The 14,522-nt window shown below is 33.1% G+C and overlaps 2 protein-coding genes across 3 annotated transcripts; both read right to left on the minus strand.

Moving 5' to 3' along the window:
* Positions 1 to 299: 299 nt before the first annotated feature.
* Positions 300 to 6,235, minus strand: LOC120070984 (probable aspartyl aminopeptidase). Its single transcript, XM_039022955.1, has 11 exons — positions 6,058 to 6,235; positions 5,516 to 5,651; positions 4,824 to 4,902; positions 4,496 to 4,698; positions 4,283 to 4,349; positions 2,831 to 2,938; positions 2,446 to 2,601; positions 2,095 to 2,268; positions 1,278 to 1,352; positions 1,061 to 1,201; positions 300 to 731 (listed from the first exon to the last, which is right to left on the minus strand). Exons 1-11 carry the CDS (start codon positions 6,152 to 6,154, stop codon positions 510 to 512), a joined length of 1,458 nt encoding a protein of 485 aa, XP_038878883.1. The 5' UTR covers positions 6,155 to 6,235; the 3' UTR covers positions 300 to 509.
* A 568-nt stretch (positions 6,236 to 6,803) lies between these two features.
* Positions 6,804 to 13,859, minus strand: LOC120070985 (probable aspartyl aminopeptidase). 2 transcript variants are annotated; one of them, XR_005480100.1, is made up of 12 exons: positions 13,702 to 13,859; positions 11,897 to 12,032; positions 11,657 to 11,735; positions 11,369 to 11,571; positions 11,156 to 11,222; positions 9,818 to 9,925; positions 9,530 to 9,685; positions 9,069 to 9,242; positions 7,948 to 8,022; positions 7,732 to 7,872; positions 7,354 to 7,414; positions 7,149 to 7,246 (listed from the first exon to the last, which is right to left on the minus strand). XR_005480100.1 is itself a non-coding variant. In XM_039022956.1 (11 exons), exons 1-11 carry the CDS (start codon positions 13,787 to 13,789, stop codon positions 7,028 to 7,030), a joined length of 1,446 nt encoding a protein of 481 aa, XP_038878884.1. In that variant the 5' UTR covers positions 13,790 to 13,859; the 3' UTR covers positions 6,804 to 7,027. The 2 variants fall into 2 exon arrangements, 1 of the variants encoding a protein (XP_038878884.1); XM_039022956.1 differs by lacking the exon at positions 7,354 to 7,414 and having other exon boundaries at positions 6,804 to 7,246.
* Between the last annotated feature and the right edge of the window lie 663 nt (positions 13,860 to 14,522).

The following is a 14,522-nucleotide window of genomic DNA, read 5'->3' on the forward strand; positions in this document are numbered from 1 at the left end:
GCTGTAGCAGTTTCAATTTACTTTCTAATTAAAATCAATTGTAATCATTATGAGCAAGATGTGAGCCGCATGAAGTGACTCGCATTTGTGCATTGATCACCGAATCAAACAATTGACCTGTCTTCTTCCATCAAGATAGAGATGAAAAGAAAAGGATAGCCAAAACAAAGAAGAATTTAATAAGAGCTCAGGTTAAAAAGAAATCTCCATTTTTGTGTGTTCAAGGTAAGAACAAGTTTTCTAAAATCTGACCATAACCAGATAAACAGAAACAAAAGTTATTAAATGTGAAAACAACATTTGCTCAAAAATATTCTTGGAGAACTCGTACTATATTATTGATGTTTCATGTTGCAATCGTTCGACTAATGACATTGACAATAGAAGTGTGACACAGAAACATAACCATAGTAATGGTATACATGAGTGCCTTGTGCTAACAACTAGGTGGTAGGTACCCCCTATAGTCAATTTATTGGAAAATTCTGAAGACGACAAGGAATACCGTCCTACATATCGACAGTGAGCTTCCCGTCGAGACTAGAGAACTCTTCATAATAGGCCTTAAAATGCTCGTACGAGTGATTGACATCATCTGTAGCACACATTTCCCGAATACTGTGCATTGATAGCTGCGGTGCTCCAACATCTACTGTTCTTATACCTACGCCACTGGCAAGAATGGGGCCGATGGTTGAACCACAAGCCATGTCATTGCGGACCACAAAGTCCTGCAAGTTGTAGTGACCATCTTTATCATTAGCAAATGATTTACATATTATGATCTAATTTTCCTACCAAAATGCAAGATTGTGTATAACTTCGAACTGCTAAAGGTAAAATGTTATACTTCTTCAAAATTTGTGAAGATGTCCAAAGTATACAAGGTAGGAATAAAAACTTCTACTCCTAGAAGCTTCCAATTATCTTTTTCATTGCGGATTTTCATTCCTCTTGAAGTTCCTAAATGCGGTTTCCTACTTTAATAATTGAATCCTAAAAGGCTAAAACTAAAATCGTTTGATGCCCATAATGAGAAAAATATGAACATATAACAGACCTGAACAGGAAGGTTATGATTCACAGCCAATTCCCTGAATATGAACGATGTGACTGCGTTGGTTGCATATCGCTGATTTGCATTGTTCTTGATAACCAACCCTCCATGCAACTTGGGCTGATGATTTTCTTCATGCTTATCCTGAGATAAAAACTTACATTACCACACTAAACATTATAACCAACTGGAAAACACACAACTAAACGAGATCACATACCATATAATTAGGGTGTAATGCATGTGCCATGTCAGCCGAGACCAGGAAACTTCTCTGGATAGCTTTCTCAACTAGCTGAAGATCCAAAACGATGAAAGAAGTTCATAAGTCAAATCAAATTGGTTGTGAACACAAGTCATATTAGCAATCATCATATAAGAGCAAGCAAGTAATTACCAAATTCCGTTAGAGAAGCATCTTCCTAATATAGGTTCTGCTCATATTTTGCTGTGGTTAATCCAATCAAAACGCCAAAAGTTATAAATTGTCAGTTGGCACAGATTTTCCTTCCACCTTTTCTATAGAAACTAGGAGCAGCATTTCGATTGAAGTAGTATGCAAACTAATGTTTGAACATCTTAAATAACATTTAAGACAATCCAATAGTTAATTATATAACACAACTACTTCTCATTGAAATAGTCCTCAGAACTCCTCTACATCGTTGTGGTAAATATTAAACAAAAGAATACCAGAAAAAGCAATTTGAGCTGAAAGAAAATGAGAGCATGAGCATAATGTACGCCCTTAATCCTTATCGTTATAGATGCACAATTTGAACACACTCGCAAAGCTAGAGGCACAATAAAGGTAGCTTTCCAGTGACAAAATGATTATCATAGAACCTATTGCTTCTAGTGATCATGAGAAAACAACTACTTCAACTATCAATCAATTAACTGAGAATTCAAGTTGGAAGCATGAAGTGGTGAAGGTATATTAACACACAGAAATTAACTCTATGGTGCAGTATTCATTATTGCTACAATCACCTTCAAACAAAGAATCAGGAAAATATATAAGGAGAAGTCATTACCGAAGAGTCAGAGCTGAAGGAGTTTGTAATTCGTGATAAAGCATTAAGCATTGCTGGGGAACCAGCTCCCTGGGCTGAATCAGATCCAACTTCTTCATGGTCAAACAAGGCCACCATTCTAACACCAGGCTCATCCTCAAGGCTAGTTTGAGAAGATGTACTGTCGATCAATGCCTGATTTGAGACCATTGAAACAAAAGTATGCGGAGTTAATAATGTCCAATGGAAAATCTGTAAAGGTAATTCTAACTGATATGTGGTTTCGATGAATTAATTTGGCTGCCAAGAGATTACTTAAGCAGGCAGTTGACCTTCCAGGTCTGTTAACAAAGCCTCTGCCATATTACAAACCTTCAAAGAGCAAAATGACATGCATAAATTATCGAGCCTTCCAGAGAAAATGAATTCCTTTTGGGCACCACCAACCACACTAGGTTGTGTGTCACAAGCTTGCAATTCAAAATCACATATGTCATTGGGTTCACAGTTGAGTTGATCGGCAAGTAACTACATGAGACAAAAAAAAAAAAAAAAAAAAAAAATCAAAATCAAAATCAAAATCAAAATAACCATGGAGCAATAGAAACAAGAAATGTCATATCTTCTCTGCTCAAGCTTGTACTTTTTATCATTGTCTACAAATTAATCCACCAAAATCAAAATGAATACAGACTAACAAACCAAATTGCTCTTCAATGTTCAACCCAAAACACAAGTCTTTGCTTCTTACGTCTACCTGTAATAGAAGTGTGTGATGCTTTGAGCTGTTCGGACTTGATTTAGGATCTGTTTTCTCTCCATCACCTTGTGCATCATTCTTGGTAACAACTTTGTTCAATTCTCCCTGTGAGCAGTCATTTATTAGGAAGCAAGATAAACTTATGTAAGAGGAAAAGCTAGACAGAATATTTGCTACCATGGGTGTTCGAATAACCCGGACTGCCCAACCCAAAATGTAAGGGTTGGGTTGGGTTAGATTTGTTCTTGGGTTGGGTTGGGTTCAACTTTTTCTATTTTTGTTGGGTTGGGTTGGGTTGTGGGCTGGCTAAAAAAATTTAGGTATATATATATTAATAATATATTAAAGTTTGATTACTTTGTGATTTTTTTAATATTTTTCTTTTAAAATTGTTATGATATTTGTTTTTGTTTAAAGTTTGTAGTAAAATCATAGATATTTGGTATTTAGTATTTGAATTTTATGAGATTTTAGTTATTAATCATGTGTTGTATATAAATTTACATATTTTTAATAAAAAGAAAAAATAAGTTATAACCCGACAACCAAATTCAACCCAATCCGAATTTTAAGGGTTGGGTTCGGTTGGGTTGGAGATTTTATTTGGGTTATTTGGGTTGCCAAACTAACCAACCCGAATTTCGGGTTGGTCATAAAAACATCTTTAGCCTAACTCATGTACACCCCTATTTGCTACAAAAATTTCCATACAAAATTTCAGTCATTATCATCTACATATCTCCTATCATGAAAATGTTGTATCTGCACAAGTCAATTGATCAAACACCTAGTAAAGAAAATCAAATCAATTAGGATTTACTGTAACTTTGTACACCAATATAATAACAGAAATTATCCATTAAGTTGCTTAAACAAAACCGTGGTAAAAATAAGTGGGAAGAAGACATTTTATGGATCAACTTGGAGCACGTTGGAGTTTAATTGCTCCACTTAAAGAATCCTAAATTTTACTCCAAAACCTGGTCAATTTTGTGGGGAAAAAGTGAACAACGCGTGGGTATTACAATTGTTTATTGGACTAAAAAGTGAACAACCTAAGCACAGCATACTATGAATTTAAAAATCAGACTAAAAATCAGTTTAAGTCTAAATTATAGTGCCATTTAGTATTTTATTTCACAAATTAATGGAAGAAGTCTTATAATATTGTGCTTAGGTTGGCAGTTCACATCAAGCAAAATCCACTTCCAGTGCATCTGAAGCTTTCTTAGTTTGTTAGAGGTGCAAAAAGTTACTGGTTAGGTAACCTAACTTTCTCTATTAAGAACCACAAACTCCAGAGCATAGTTCTAACTGCCTGATACTTAATCAACAAGTAGAAGCATTTACATTGAATACAGAAGTATGGTTGTCAAGCTCGCAAGTTGAACCAAAATTATATAAAAGGTATCCTATCCTTAATCTAAGACGACATGTCTAACAAATCACCTTAATACTTGTTGCCAAAACTGGGAGAAGATGACTCTGTGTGTTCACCTTAAATCCATCTGTGCCCCTTTTCACAAGAAAAAGAACATAGGGATACTGTAATGATGGAATATAAAGAAACAACCTCACATAAACACAATTTAGTTTCACACTATAACAAGTACATGTGTAAATGACACAAGGTGGATAATAATCTTAATTTAGTAGGAAAACCTGTCCAAGTGAATTGCTAGTGTTGGGATTCTCATTATGGGATCCTCAACTCGAACAAGTCGATGAAGATATGAAGCAGAACCACTTTTTTCTTCCTTTATAATCACCCTTCCTGCAACTGTCAAGTCACGGTCAAACCATGTGTGCCACAACCCACCCCCATACGTTTGAACGCCAACTTCCAGATATCCTCCTTTTGTTACCTGCACAAGATTCAGTTGTACTAAGTAGGAAGATGGTTTAGACCCAATAGTAGGCAAAACTTATTAAATTTCATTCATTGTGGGGAGTATTATTTTTTTAGAAGTCAATGAAAATGAACGACTACCTTGGACACCGGCTTCAGTTTCAAACATGGGCTGTCAGTATGAGCACCAACAATATGAAATCCATTCCCAGCAACATATCTAAAGAAGACACATTATTACCCATCAGCAATAAAGAAGGCAAAAAATTGAATCAAATGTGAATTGGTATAGGGTAGACTTTTTCTCTACTTGAAAGTGCTTTATTCCCTTTTTTGGATAAGAGACAATTTCATAATAAAATTACAAAATGAAGCAAAGCTTGAATCCATGGGACTTACATGAAACCTCTCCAATTGGATAACAGAAAACTAAAGTTGTAATGATGGAAGAGGGAAGAACGTTTCACCATGAAACAAAAAGAACTATAGCCTAAAAAATCCGAACAAAAAATAGTTCCTTATCTTCAAAGATTCTATGGTTCCTTTCTCGTCAAACACTCCAGCAAAAGGCTCTTACAAAGTTCATCTAAAGAAGCCTTTTCTCCTTTGTGAAAGGATAGCCCCCAAAAGTGAGGGAGAGGAGGAGAGAGCAAGGTCAATTGGACGAGTTATTTCTGCCTCTGCTTCAAAGTTTAATGAACGCTCTACCTAATAAGATGTGGCCCTCCCCATTTCGTAATTAAAAATACAAATTGAAATTAGTTTCTTTATATTTCTACAAATCCAAAGATCATCCCACTCAGAACTAAGAGCATGAACTTAAATAGCCATACTTTTTACCGATCGCGAAAGCAACAATAGTTGAATGGTTTCTGGTAAAGAAGTACTTCTTCCCGGCTTCTAATTTCCAGTCCGCTCTTTCAGATACTTGTTCATATCCGACGCTTATCAAACGCTTCTTCGCCTCCTCTAGAAAAATCCGATCATATGGCAAACTTAAGAATTAAACATGTCTTGTACAAAAATGAAACTTCAAGAGCTAGATTATCGTGAAAGTACAACCAAGTAATTAAATAACATTTCCCTTGAACATCTAAAAATCAATACGAAAATACCATTTCCCTTCAACAAATCTAAAAATCAATACCACTGCAAACAACGAGCAAAAACACTCCAAGTTCAAATCGGTAGGGTCTGGATCTTCATTTCTTCAGATAACAGAAACGACAAATAGGAAGTTTAAGAGGCGAGTAAGACGAAAATAACGATATGTGAAATATCCACGAAGGATTATCTCAGCTGGCCAAAAACAATGACAGACAATATTCTACGTGCGTTAAAGACGAAGCAAGAAAGGAGGTGAAGTGGGAGTTACCAACGGCGTGGAAAGCAGTTGGGGAAGCGTTCAAGAACTGGAGAAGATCGCTCACAACAGAATTACTTTTATATTTTGCTTCATTCGTTGCCGCCATGTCTGAATTTCGACTCGAGAGCTCCACTTCACTGCCGAAGCCTGCGTTGGTTCCAAGGAGAGAAGGAACCGAAGGCAATATAGACTTCGCCCATCGCCGATGAGCAATATGTTCTTGTTGGGCCAGTGTTCATTATGGGCCTTTGGCCCATTAAAGTCAAGCCCACGAATCCTCCTTCGGTAGTCGGTACCATTCTCTATTGGACCAAAAGCATCTCTTTTGGGCTTTCAACAGATGGCCCTGACATACTTTACGATTAAAAAAAATCTTGCGAGAATTACAGATAAGGATGTTGGATATTTCTTTCATTTCCTTTAATGGGAGAAAAACAAAGCAGCCTTGTATGCAATGTTATTATTTTGGAAAATTTATTCCCTAAAAATTTATCAAAACTAATATGAATATAGCTCAATTCGTTTAACATATGCATGATCAAGAGATCTTAGACACCATATCATTGTGACCAAATTAAAAATAATGTCTATGAATAACGAGGAAATCATAACTTTCTAAAAGATACCAAAATGAGTGTAAATCAACCAACATCAAGTGTGTATGATAATCTCGAGGTAAGAGACTCGATCCTCCCCTCCACGTATTATAAATAATAGTAATAATAATTAATTAAAAGATATATTATTGTGCACACTTCTACGAATTCATCCATTGACTTCTGATTTTATTGATATAAAATGTCTTGACAGTAGTTAATGGAATTACATAGAATAGAAAAGGTTACATAACCATCCATGGTAATGGTTTTTATGGATGGTAGGTTTAAATTCCTAATGGTAATGGTTTTTATGGATGGTAGGTTTAAATTCCTAACCTTATTTTAATATTCTTAGAAGTTAGAATATGAGAAAGAAGGTTCTAGATATCAGCGGGGATGGTATCAAGACTTGAGAACTCTTCGAAATAAGCCTTGAAATGTTGGTAGGAGTAATCAACATCATCAGTGCCACATACTTCTCGAATGCTGTGCATTGATAGCTGTGGCGCTCCCACATCTACGGTTCGTATACCTAACCCGCTTGCAAGGATTGGCCCAATGGTTGTGCCACAAGCCATGTCATTGCGCACCACAAATTCCTGCAATTTTTACTCATCACAAGCTTTTTTTCTCACAATACAGAATTTATTCCTAATCCTACCAAATCCAAGAATTGTACATTACTTATTAACTGTTGAATTCTTACATAAGTTTAGTCCTTGCCTTTTTGTTTGACCATCAACATTTTTAAGTGTTCCTTAGTCAATCTGCAAGCATTTTCGACTTCTTTCAAAAGCACTTTCCAAAACAATAGTTTTGAGTAAACATAACCTAAACTTCCTTTCAAAATAGGGGTCCTTGTCAACTTGAGCATAGTTCTTGATTAAAACACATGCTTTTGGCCAAGAGGTTAGAGCTTCAAGTCTCCTCACCTCTGAGTGTCGTGTTGAACTAAAAAAGTCCGAGGGTTCAAGGGGTCCGAACACTAAACATAAGGGATCTTCTATCCTTTCTTCCTACTCCAATAATTGTATCCTACAACTATTTGATGCCATAGTGACAATAACGTGGAAATATAACATACCTGGACAGGGAGGTTATGTCTTATAGCTAACTCCCGGAATATGGCAGAACTGACTGCATTAGTTGCGTATTTATTATTTGCATTGGTCTTGATGACCAGTCCTCCATGGAACTTAGGCCGATGATTATCTTCGTACTTTTCCTGAGATAGGAATTAGACATAACCACATTAAACACTATAATCCAAGAGAAAACACAACCAAATGTGATGGCATACCATATAATTAGGGTGTAATGCATGCGCCATATCAGCAGAGACCAGGTGACTTTTCTGGATAGCTTTTTCAACCAGCTGTAAAGAAACCATAATGATGAAAAAATTTCACAAATCAAATCATATTAAGGTTTGTTTAGAATGACTTTCGAAGTATTAAAACAATTAGTGGATTTTTAGATGCATTCCAAACCAACCTTTAATTGTGGGAAAAAGAAAAAAGAGACAAGTCATATAAGTGATCATCTAAAGCCAACAGGTCATTGTCAAGTTTGCATTAGAGTACTTATACGATATAGGATTAAAGTTAGATAGATTTTGGAGGCCTAGGGCCACAAATGAAAGTCACAACCATGTGAATTTTGGTTTTTGAAAATTAGGCTTATTAACACTACTTTCATCAATTGATTTCTCTATTTTGGTATCTACTTTTTAGGATTGTTTTAAAAAATCAAGTCAAGTTTTGAAAACTAAAAAATTAGCTTTTAGAAACTTGTTTTTGTTTCCAGAATTTAGCTAAGAATTCAAATGTTTAGTTAGGAAAGATGAAAACTATGGTAAAGAAGTTATAATAAATGAAGCTCAAATTTTAAAACAAAAATCAACATTCACATCAAATGGAGCCTTTGTTTTTGGTATTTGAAAATTATGCTTGTTTTCTTACAATTTCTTTATAATGGTTTGCATCTTTGTTGAGGAATCATTTGAATTCTTAGCCAAATTCCAAATAAATAATAAGTTTTTAAGAACTACTTTTTTTAGTTTTCAAAATTTTGCTTTGATTTTGAAAACACTCCAAAACTTTAGACAACAAAAATAATAATAATAAAAAATAAATCAATAATAAAAGATAAAAATAAATCAATAGATGTAAGTAGTGTTTATAGGCTTAATTTTCAAAAATAAGAAACCAAATGATTATGAAAGTGGATCTTAACTGATGAGCTATGGTAAATTTAATTATATCCAAACTTTAAGACTCCTACTCACTTGAGGAAGACATCATGTAAAATTAGAGTAAATTTAGTTATATCACTACATTAACAATTCTTGTTACATTCACATGTTAAACAACAACTGGAATAATAATAATAATAAAAGAAGTGCAAGGAAAAGTTGAATACCGAAGGGTATGAGCTAAAGGAAGTCGTAATTCGTGATAAAGCATCAAGCATTGCTGGAGATCCAGCCCCCTGGGCTGAATTAGATCCAACCTCCTCATTGTCGAACAAGGCCACCATTCTGATACCAGGCTCGTCCTCAAGGCTACTTTCAGAAGATGTACTGTCAATCAGTGCCTGTTTAAAACCACTCAAATAAACGTCTGTCGAGTTAGAATGAATGATATGAAATTAAGAATCTTCTGTGAAGGTAACAGCAACTGATATGTGCCATGTGGTATATGGGAATTAATCTAAATGCCAAGAGATAATTCAGAGCCTATTTGAAATGCCTTCTTTAAGTGTTCCAAAACTTTTTTTTTTTTCTTTTTGCTTAAAAACACTTTTTTAAACACTTAGGAAGTTATTCCAAACTCTTTTCTCTTTTCTAGGCAAGTTACGAATGCTTTTGGCAAAATACAAACCTTCAAAGAGCAAAATGTCATGCATAAATTGTCCAGCCTTCCAGAGAATATGAATTCTCTCTTAGCGCCGCCAATCACACTTGGTTGGGCATCACAAACTTGCAAGTCAAAATCAAATATGTCATCTGGTTCGCAGCCAAGTTGCTCAGCAAGTAGCTACAAGACAGGAAAAATTCACGATGGCCAATGAAGCAAACTTTTAGTTCTATTTTGAAATTAATTCACCAAAGTTCTAATGAGTCCAGGCTAATAAATTTAATTAAACCGGTCTAGTCCTATTTATCTTACCTGTAATACAAGCAAGTGATGCTTTGAGCTAGTAGGCGTTGACTTCTGATCTGTTTTCTCTTCGCCATTTTGTGCATCGTTTTTGGTAACAACTTTATTCAATTCCCCCTGTGAACACTCGTTTATTAGGGAGGAAAGATAAACATAAGCTTATACAGGATGAAAAGGCACAAGGACTATCTTGCACAAAGTTTTTTATGAAAAAAATAAGCCATAAATCCTATACATTTTATATGTACATTATCCGTCTCCAGTTATAAAAATTTGTAGCCATACTAATCAGTATTGATTAGGGGTGAGTCTCAGTCCGTTGGCATCGGTTTTGGGCTCACCCGACCATAATGCTCACCTCAATTTATTGATAAGGACAACAGACCCTCCTAAATTTCTACAATTGTATGATATTATCCCTTTAAGCAAGCCCTAATCAGTTTGCTTTTGGTTTTACTCAAAATGTCTTACCAATCGAGATAATGTTCTCACTTATATATTATGAATGTCTTCCTTTCCTAGCCAATGTTTGCACTTCTACCAATTATAAATATACTATGCATAGTTCATAAGATGAATACATACTGATCAGATCAAAGAGTTTTCAAGGTTATTCACTTCATTACATGAAGAAGCAGAAATTTTATCTGGGAGGGGGGAGTGAACAATAGCAGAATGGTAGTATTAAATACTCTGATTTTTCACCCTACATTGCATTTAAGAACATTTAAGAGACCACGGAACAATACACGTAGAATTCAAAAAATAGATTAAAAAGCATTTTAGTCTTAAACTTAAGGAATGGAAAATGATGTCATTTCAAATAATTCAATTCACATGTTATTCCAAGAAGTTTTATGGTATTGTGCTAGTTTTGGCAATTAATATTATATTGTCTAAAAATGAACTCCACTTTTAGTACAAATGAATCTTTCTTGATTCCTTTAGGTGTAAAAATGGACTAGTTTTGTAATCAAACTTGCCCTAGTGCAAACTCCAATTCATAATACTAGTTACCTCTAGTAGGTGAGTTTGGATTTTTTATTTTTTTATTTTTTTATTTTATTTATTTATTTATTTATTTTTTGTGGGTGGGGGGAAACATAATTGAAAAGCACTGTTGGAAGAACCATTAGTTGAGTATTCCTCCAACAACTGTTTTCAGCACTTCTAGAATTTTCAAAATCACTTAAAAGAAAAATGTTGAAAAGCTTTTCCAAAATTTTTATCATTTCAAAAGTCATCCTAAACTCACCCTTAAATAAACACGGAGGTAACAAGTGGAACCAAACAAATATACAAAGAAGAACGTGTCATTAGTCTATAAGAATACATCTAGCAAGTCACCTTAATAGTTGTTGCCAAAATAGGGAGAAGTTGGGTCTCTGTGTTCACCGCAAATGCGACTGAATCCCTTTTAACAAGAAAAAGAAAAACATAGAAACATTTACAATGAATGATAAAGCAAGCTAACAAAAACTTTCCCAAACATAGCCCAGCCTCACATTGAAATAAAGGATCAAGAAAATGTGGGTATTAATCTAAGTTTGGTTAAAAAACCTGTCCAAGTGAATTGCTAGTGTGGGGACTCTCAATATGGGCTCTTTAATTCGAACAAGACGATGGGCATATGAAACAGAACCATCTTTTTCCTCCCTTAAAATCACCCTTCCTGCAAATGTTAAGTCTCGATCAAACCATGTGTGCCACAGCCCACCCCCATATATTTGAACCCCAACTTCCAGAAATCCACCCTTTGTAATCTGCACAAGATTTGAGTTTCTTTGAGTGACAAGACCATCAAGAANTATATATATATATATATATATAATGAAAATGAATACTTACCTTGCTTATAGGCTTCAATTTTAAACAAGGGCTATCAGTGTGTGCACCAACAATATGGAATGCATTTCCAGCAACGTATCTAAAAAGAAGAATAGAAATCACTTCATCGGCAATCATAAAAAGCTAGAGATAGAATCAAACAGGAATTACCAATATAATTTGATTATAGTTTATGCATTTCTAAAAACCTAATGGGGATTGGAACCGAAACTATTGGGAGTATGAGATTGATAAACATACTTTTTACCGATCGCAAAAGCAAGAATAGCTGAATGATTTCTGGTGAAGAAGTACTTCTTGCCGGCTTCTAATTTCCAATCCTCTGTTTCAGAGAGTTGTTCATATCCCACTCTTACCAGACGCTTCTTTGCTTCCTCTGTATAAATTCGAGCACGTACAAAACTTTTACGACTTGTGGGATTCCAAAATCTAGAACGGAGGTTAAATTTTTTTTTATTTTCCTTTTATTTTTAACCACTTTTTAATAAGTTTTTTTTAAAAAAAATAAAAAATATCACTTATTTGTAGGGAAAAACATAAGATTATTGTCTATATTTTGTAAGAAAAATAATTAGTGCATCCCAATCTCTATTTATCATTTTGAAACCAACTTAATTTAAGATTAGATATAGTCTACATTTAATCATTGTTCATCTTGAAACAAGAAATGCATGTCAATTACTACTAAATAAAGTTCGTTTTGACATTTAAGTGTACTTATGTGATTATTGATTTTATTTTTGAAGGTTTTATTGATATTTAGATGTAGAAAGTTTTTAAAAAATATATATATAACAAAAAAAAAGGTCACATTTGTGACTTCCATCCAAAATAATATTTAAGTAAGATAATTCACAATCTCAAGTCAATTCAATTATATTTTAAGATATTTAACCAAATCATGATAGTTAAATCATTTAAAACCATAAAAGGCAAAATAATAATAATAATACAATGTGGCTTAAAATACTAATTTTATTCTTGTTTAAATTTAAATTTTGTCATTATACTTATCACTTTCTTTTCAAATTTATTCATACTACTCTCTATTGGATCATTTTAGACCTTTTTCGTGCTTTTTGTAATTATTACGTTCAACATATACATTACATATTTTGTCACCATACCCACATAAGAAAATAAAACGATTTATAAAAAAAAATATTTAGTGCATGTAAATTACCATGTGGCGAAAAAAAATTATTATTTGATTTTTAGTGTGTAAGAATAAACAAAAGCACAAATTTTGGTGCAATTATGGTCCATGGTCTATCTTTAAGTAAAAAATCATATAAATTACCATTAAACTAAAGTTATTTTAGCATATAATTTCTGTGTATACCTATAATATGTAGTAATTGGTATATATTTTTTTTTTAATGATATTGTTTGATATTTAAATGTAGAAGGTTATATATATATATATAGAAGAAAAAGGTCACATTCGTAGTTACTGTCCAAAGTAATATTTGAGTCATATAGTTGACAACCTCATGTCAATTCAATTACATTTTAAGATATTTAACAAAAAAATACTTAAATCAACATTTAAAATCATAAAAGACAAAAAAGTAAAAAATAAAAAATAATAATACAAGGTAGGTTAAAACAATACTTTTTTGTATGGTTTAAATTTAAATTTTATCATTATACTTTTAATACATCTAACTTTGACCACTTTATTTTATTCATACTAGTCCTTTCTCATATATTTTTAACATGGGATGATTTTAGTCCTTTCTCATTTCGTATTTTTTTTTTTTAATTATCTCGTAACACATAAATTACACATTTTTTTGCCATATCCTTATATGGAAATAAAATGATTTAAAAAAATATTTTAATACCTGTTTGAGAATAATTATGAGATGGTTAAAATCACACTAAAGCCATGTTTTTAATCATAATATTTAATTTTATATTTTTAAATACAATTTTCATATCATCAAAATTAATTTAAATAATTAAAAACATGTAATCTTAAAAACGTTAAACATGTGATTTAAAGTAAAAAAAAAAAAAATGAAAATAGAAGGGGGAGTTACCAACGGCATGGAAAGCAGTGGGGGAAGCGTTCAAGAAGTCGATAAAATCAGAGACAACAGAATTGGTTTCACCATTTGCCTTTGCCATTTCTGCTTGTGATGAGCTTCCACTTCTACATTAATGGGACTCTCATATATATTACAAACGAGGGCATGGACCACGCGAAACGCATGGGATAATGTTTTTATATAAAACGACAGCTACATTATCGGTCCATAGATGCCGGTCGTATACCATTGGATAAACATCTAACCAAAAATTAACAAAAACATGGCCACGATGGATTAAAATACCACTACTACCATTTTTATATCTTTCCTACCAATAATGAAGTTAGTCCCCTTTCTTTTCATACTAATTTGAGGTTCGATTCTTTCATCTCACATTAATCTCACATTTTAATTACAATACCTTTGCAAAAATTATCTTAAGAGGCACTTTTACTATCAATCTCATGGTCTAAAGTTCAATTCTCCCACTCCACACTTTAACTATCAAATTAAAGTTAAAGTACTCGTTGGCCAAATTATTAATTATAAGGGGGTTTTGTTTTTTTAGATAATAAAGTTTTTTGAGTTTAGAATTTCTAAATTTTGAACAAATAAAAGTGTTTTTTTAAGCGTAAGATGATTTAAACAAATTATGGGTTTTGTTGTTGTTGTTGTTGTTGTTGTTGTTTTAAAAACTAAATTAATTAGAGTTGTTTAAAATTTTGAAAATTAGTTAATAGTGTTGAAGGAGAAATTTTGGATCAATCACAAATTGTCACATCATTCACTAAATTAATTGTGAAATTCCAAATAATTGAATTTGGGACAAA

This window comes from Benincasa hispida, chromosome 2, assembly GCF_009727055.1.
Source record: "Benincasa hispida cultivar B227 chromosome 2, ASM972705v1, whole genome shotgun sequence".
In the NCBI taxonomy this organism is placed as follows: Eukaryota; Viridiplantae; Streptophyta; class Magnoliopsida; order Cucurbitales; family Cucurbitaceae; genus Benincasa; species Benincasa hispida.

Excerpts from the sequence above, each read along its gene's own strand:
- LOC120070985 (XM_039022956.1), bottom strand. The coding sequence starts at position 13,789 with ATGGCAAAGGCAAATGGTGAAACCAATTCTGTTGTCTCTGATTTTATC. Across the intron at positions 11,572-11,656 it reads AATTGAAGCCTATAAGCAAG|ATTACAAAGGGTGGATTTCT; the intron begins GTAAGTATTCAT and ends AATCTTGTGCAG. Across the intron at positions 11,223-11,368 it reads CTAGCAATTCACTTGGACAG|GGATTCAGTCGCATTTGCGG; the intron begins GTTTTTTAACCA and ends TCTTGTTAAAAG.
- LOC120070984 (XM_039022955.1), bottom strand. The coding sequence starts at position 6,154 with ATGGCGGCAACGAATGAAGCAAAATATAAAAGTAATTCTGTTGTGAGC. Across the intron at positions 4,350-4,495 it reads CTAGCAATTCACTTGGACAG|GGGCACAGATGGATTTAAGG; the intron begins GTTTTCCTACTA and ends TCTTGTGAAAAG. Across the intron at positions 1,202-1,277 it reads CATTACACCCTAATTATATG|GATAAGCATGAAGAAAATCA; the intron begins GTATGTGATCTC and ends TTTTTATCTCAG.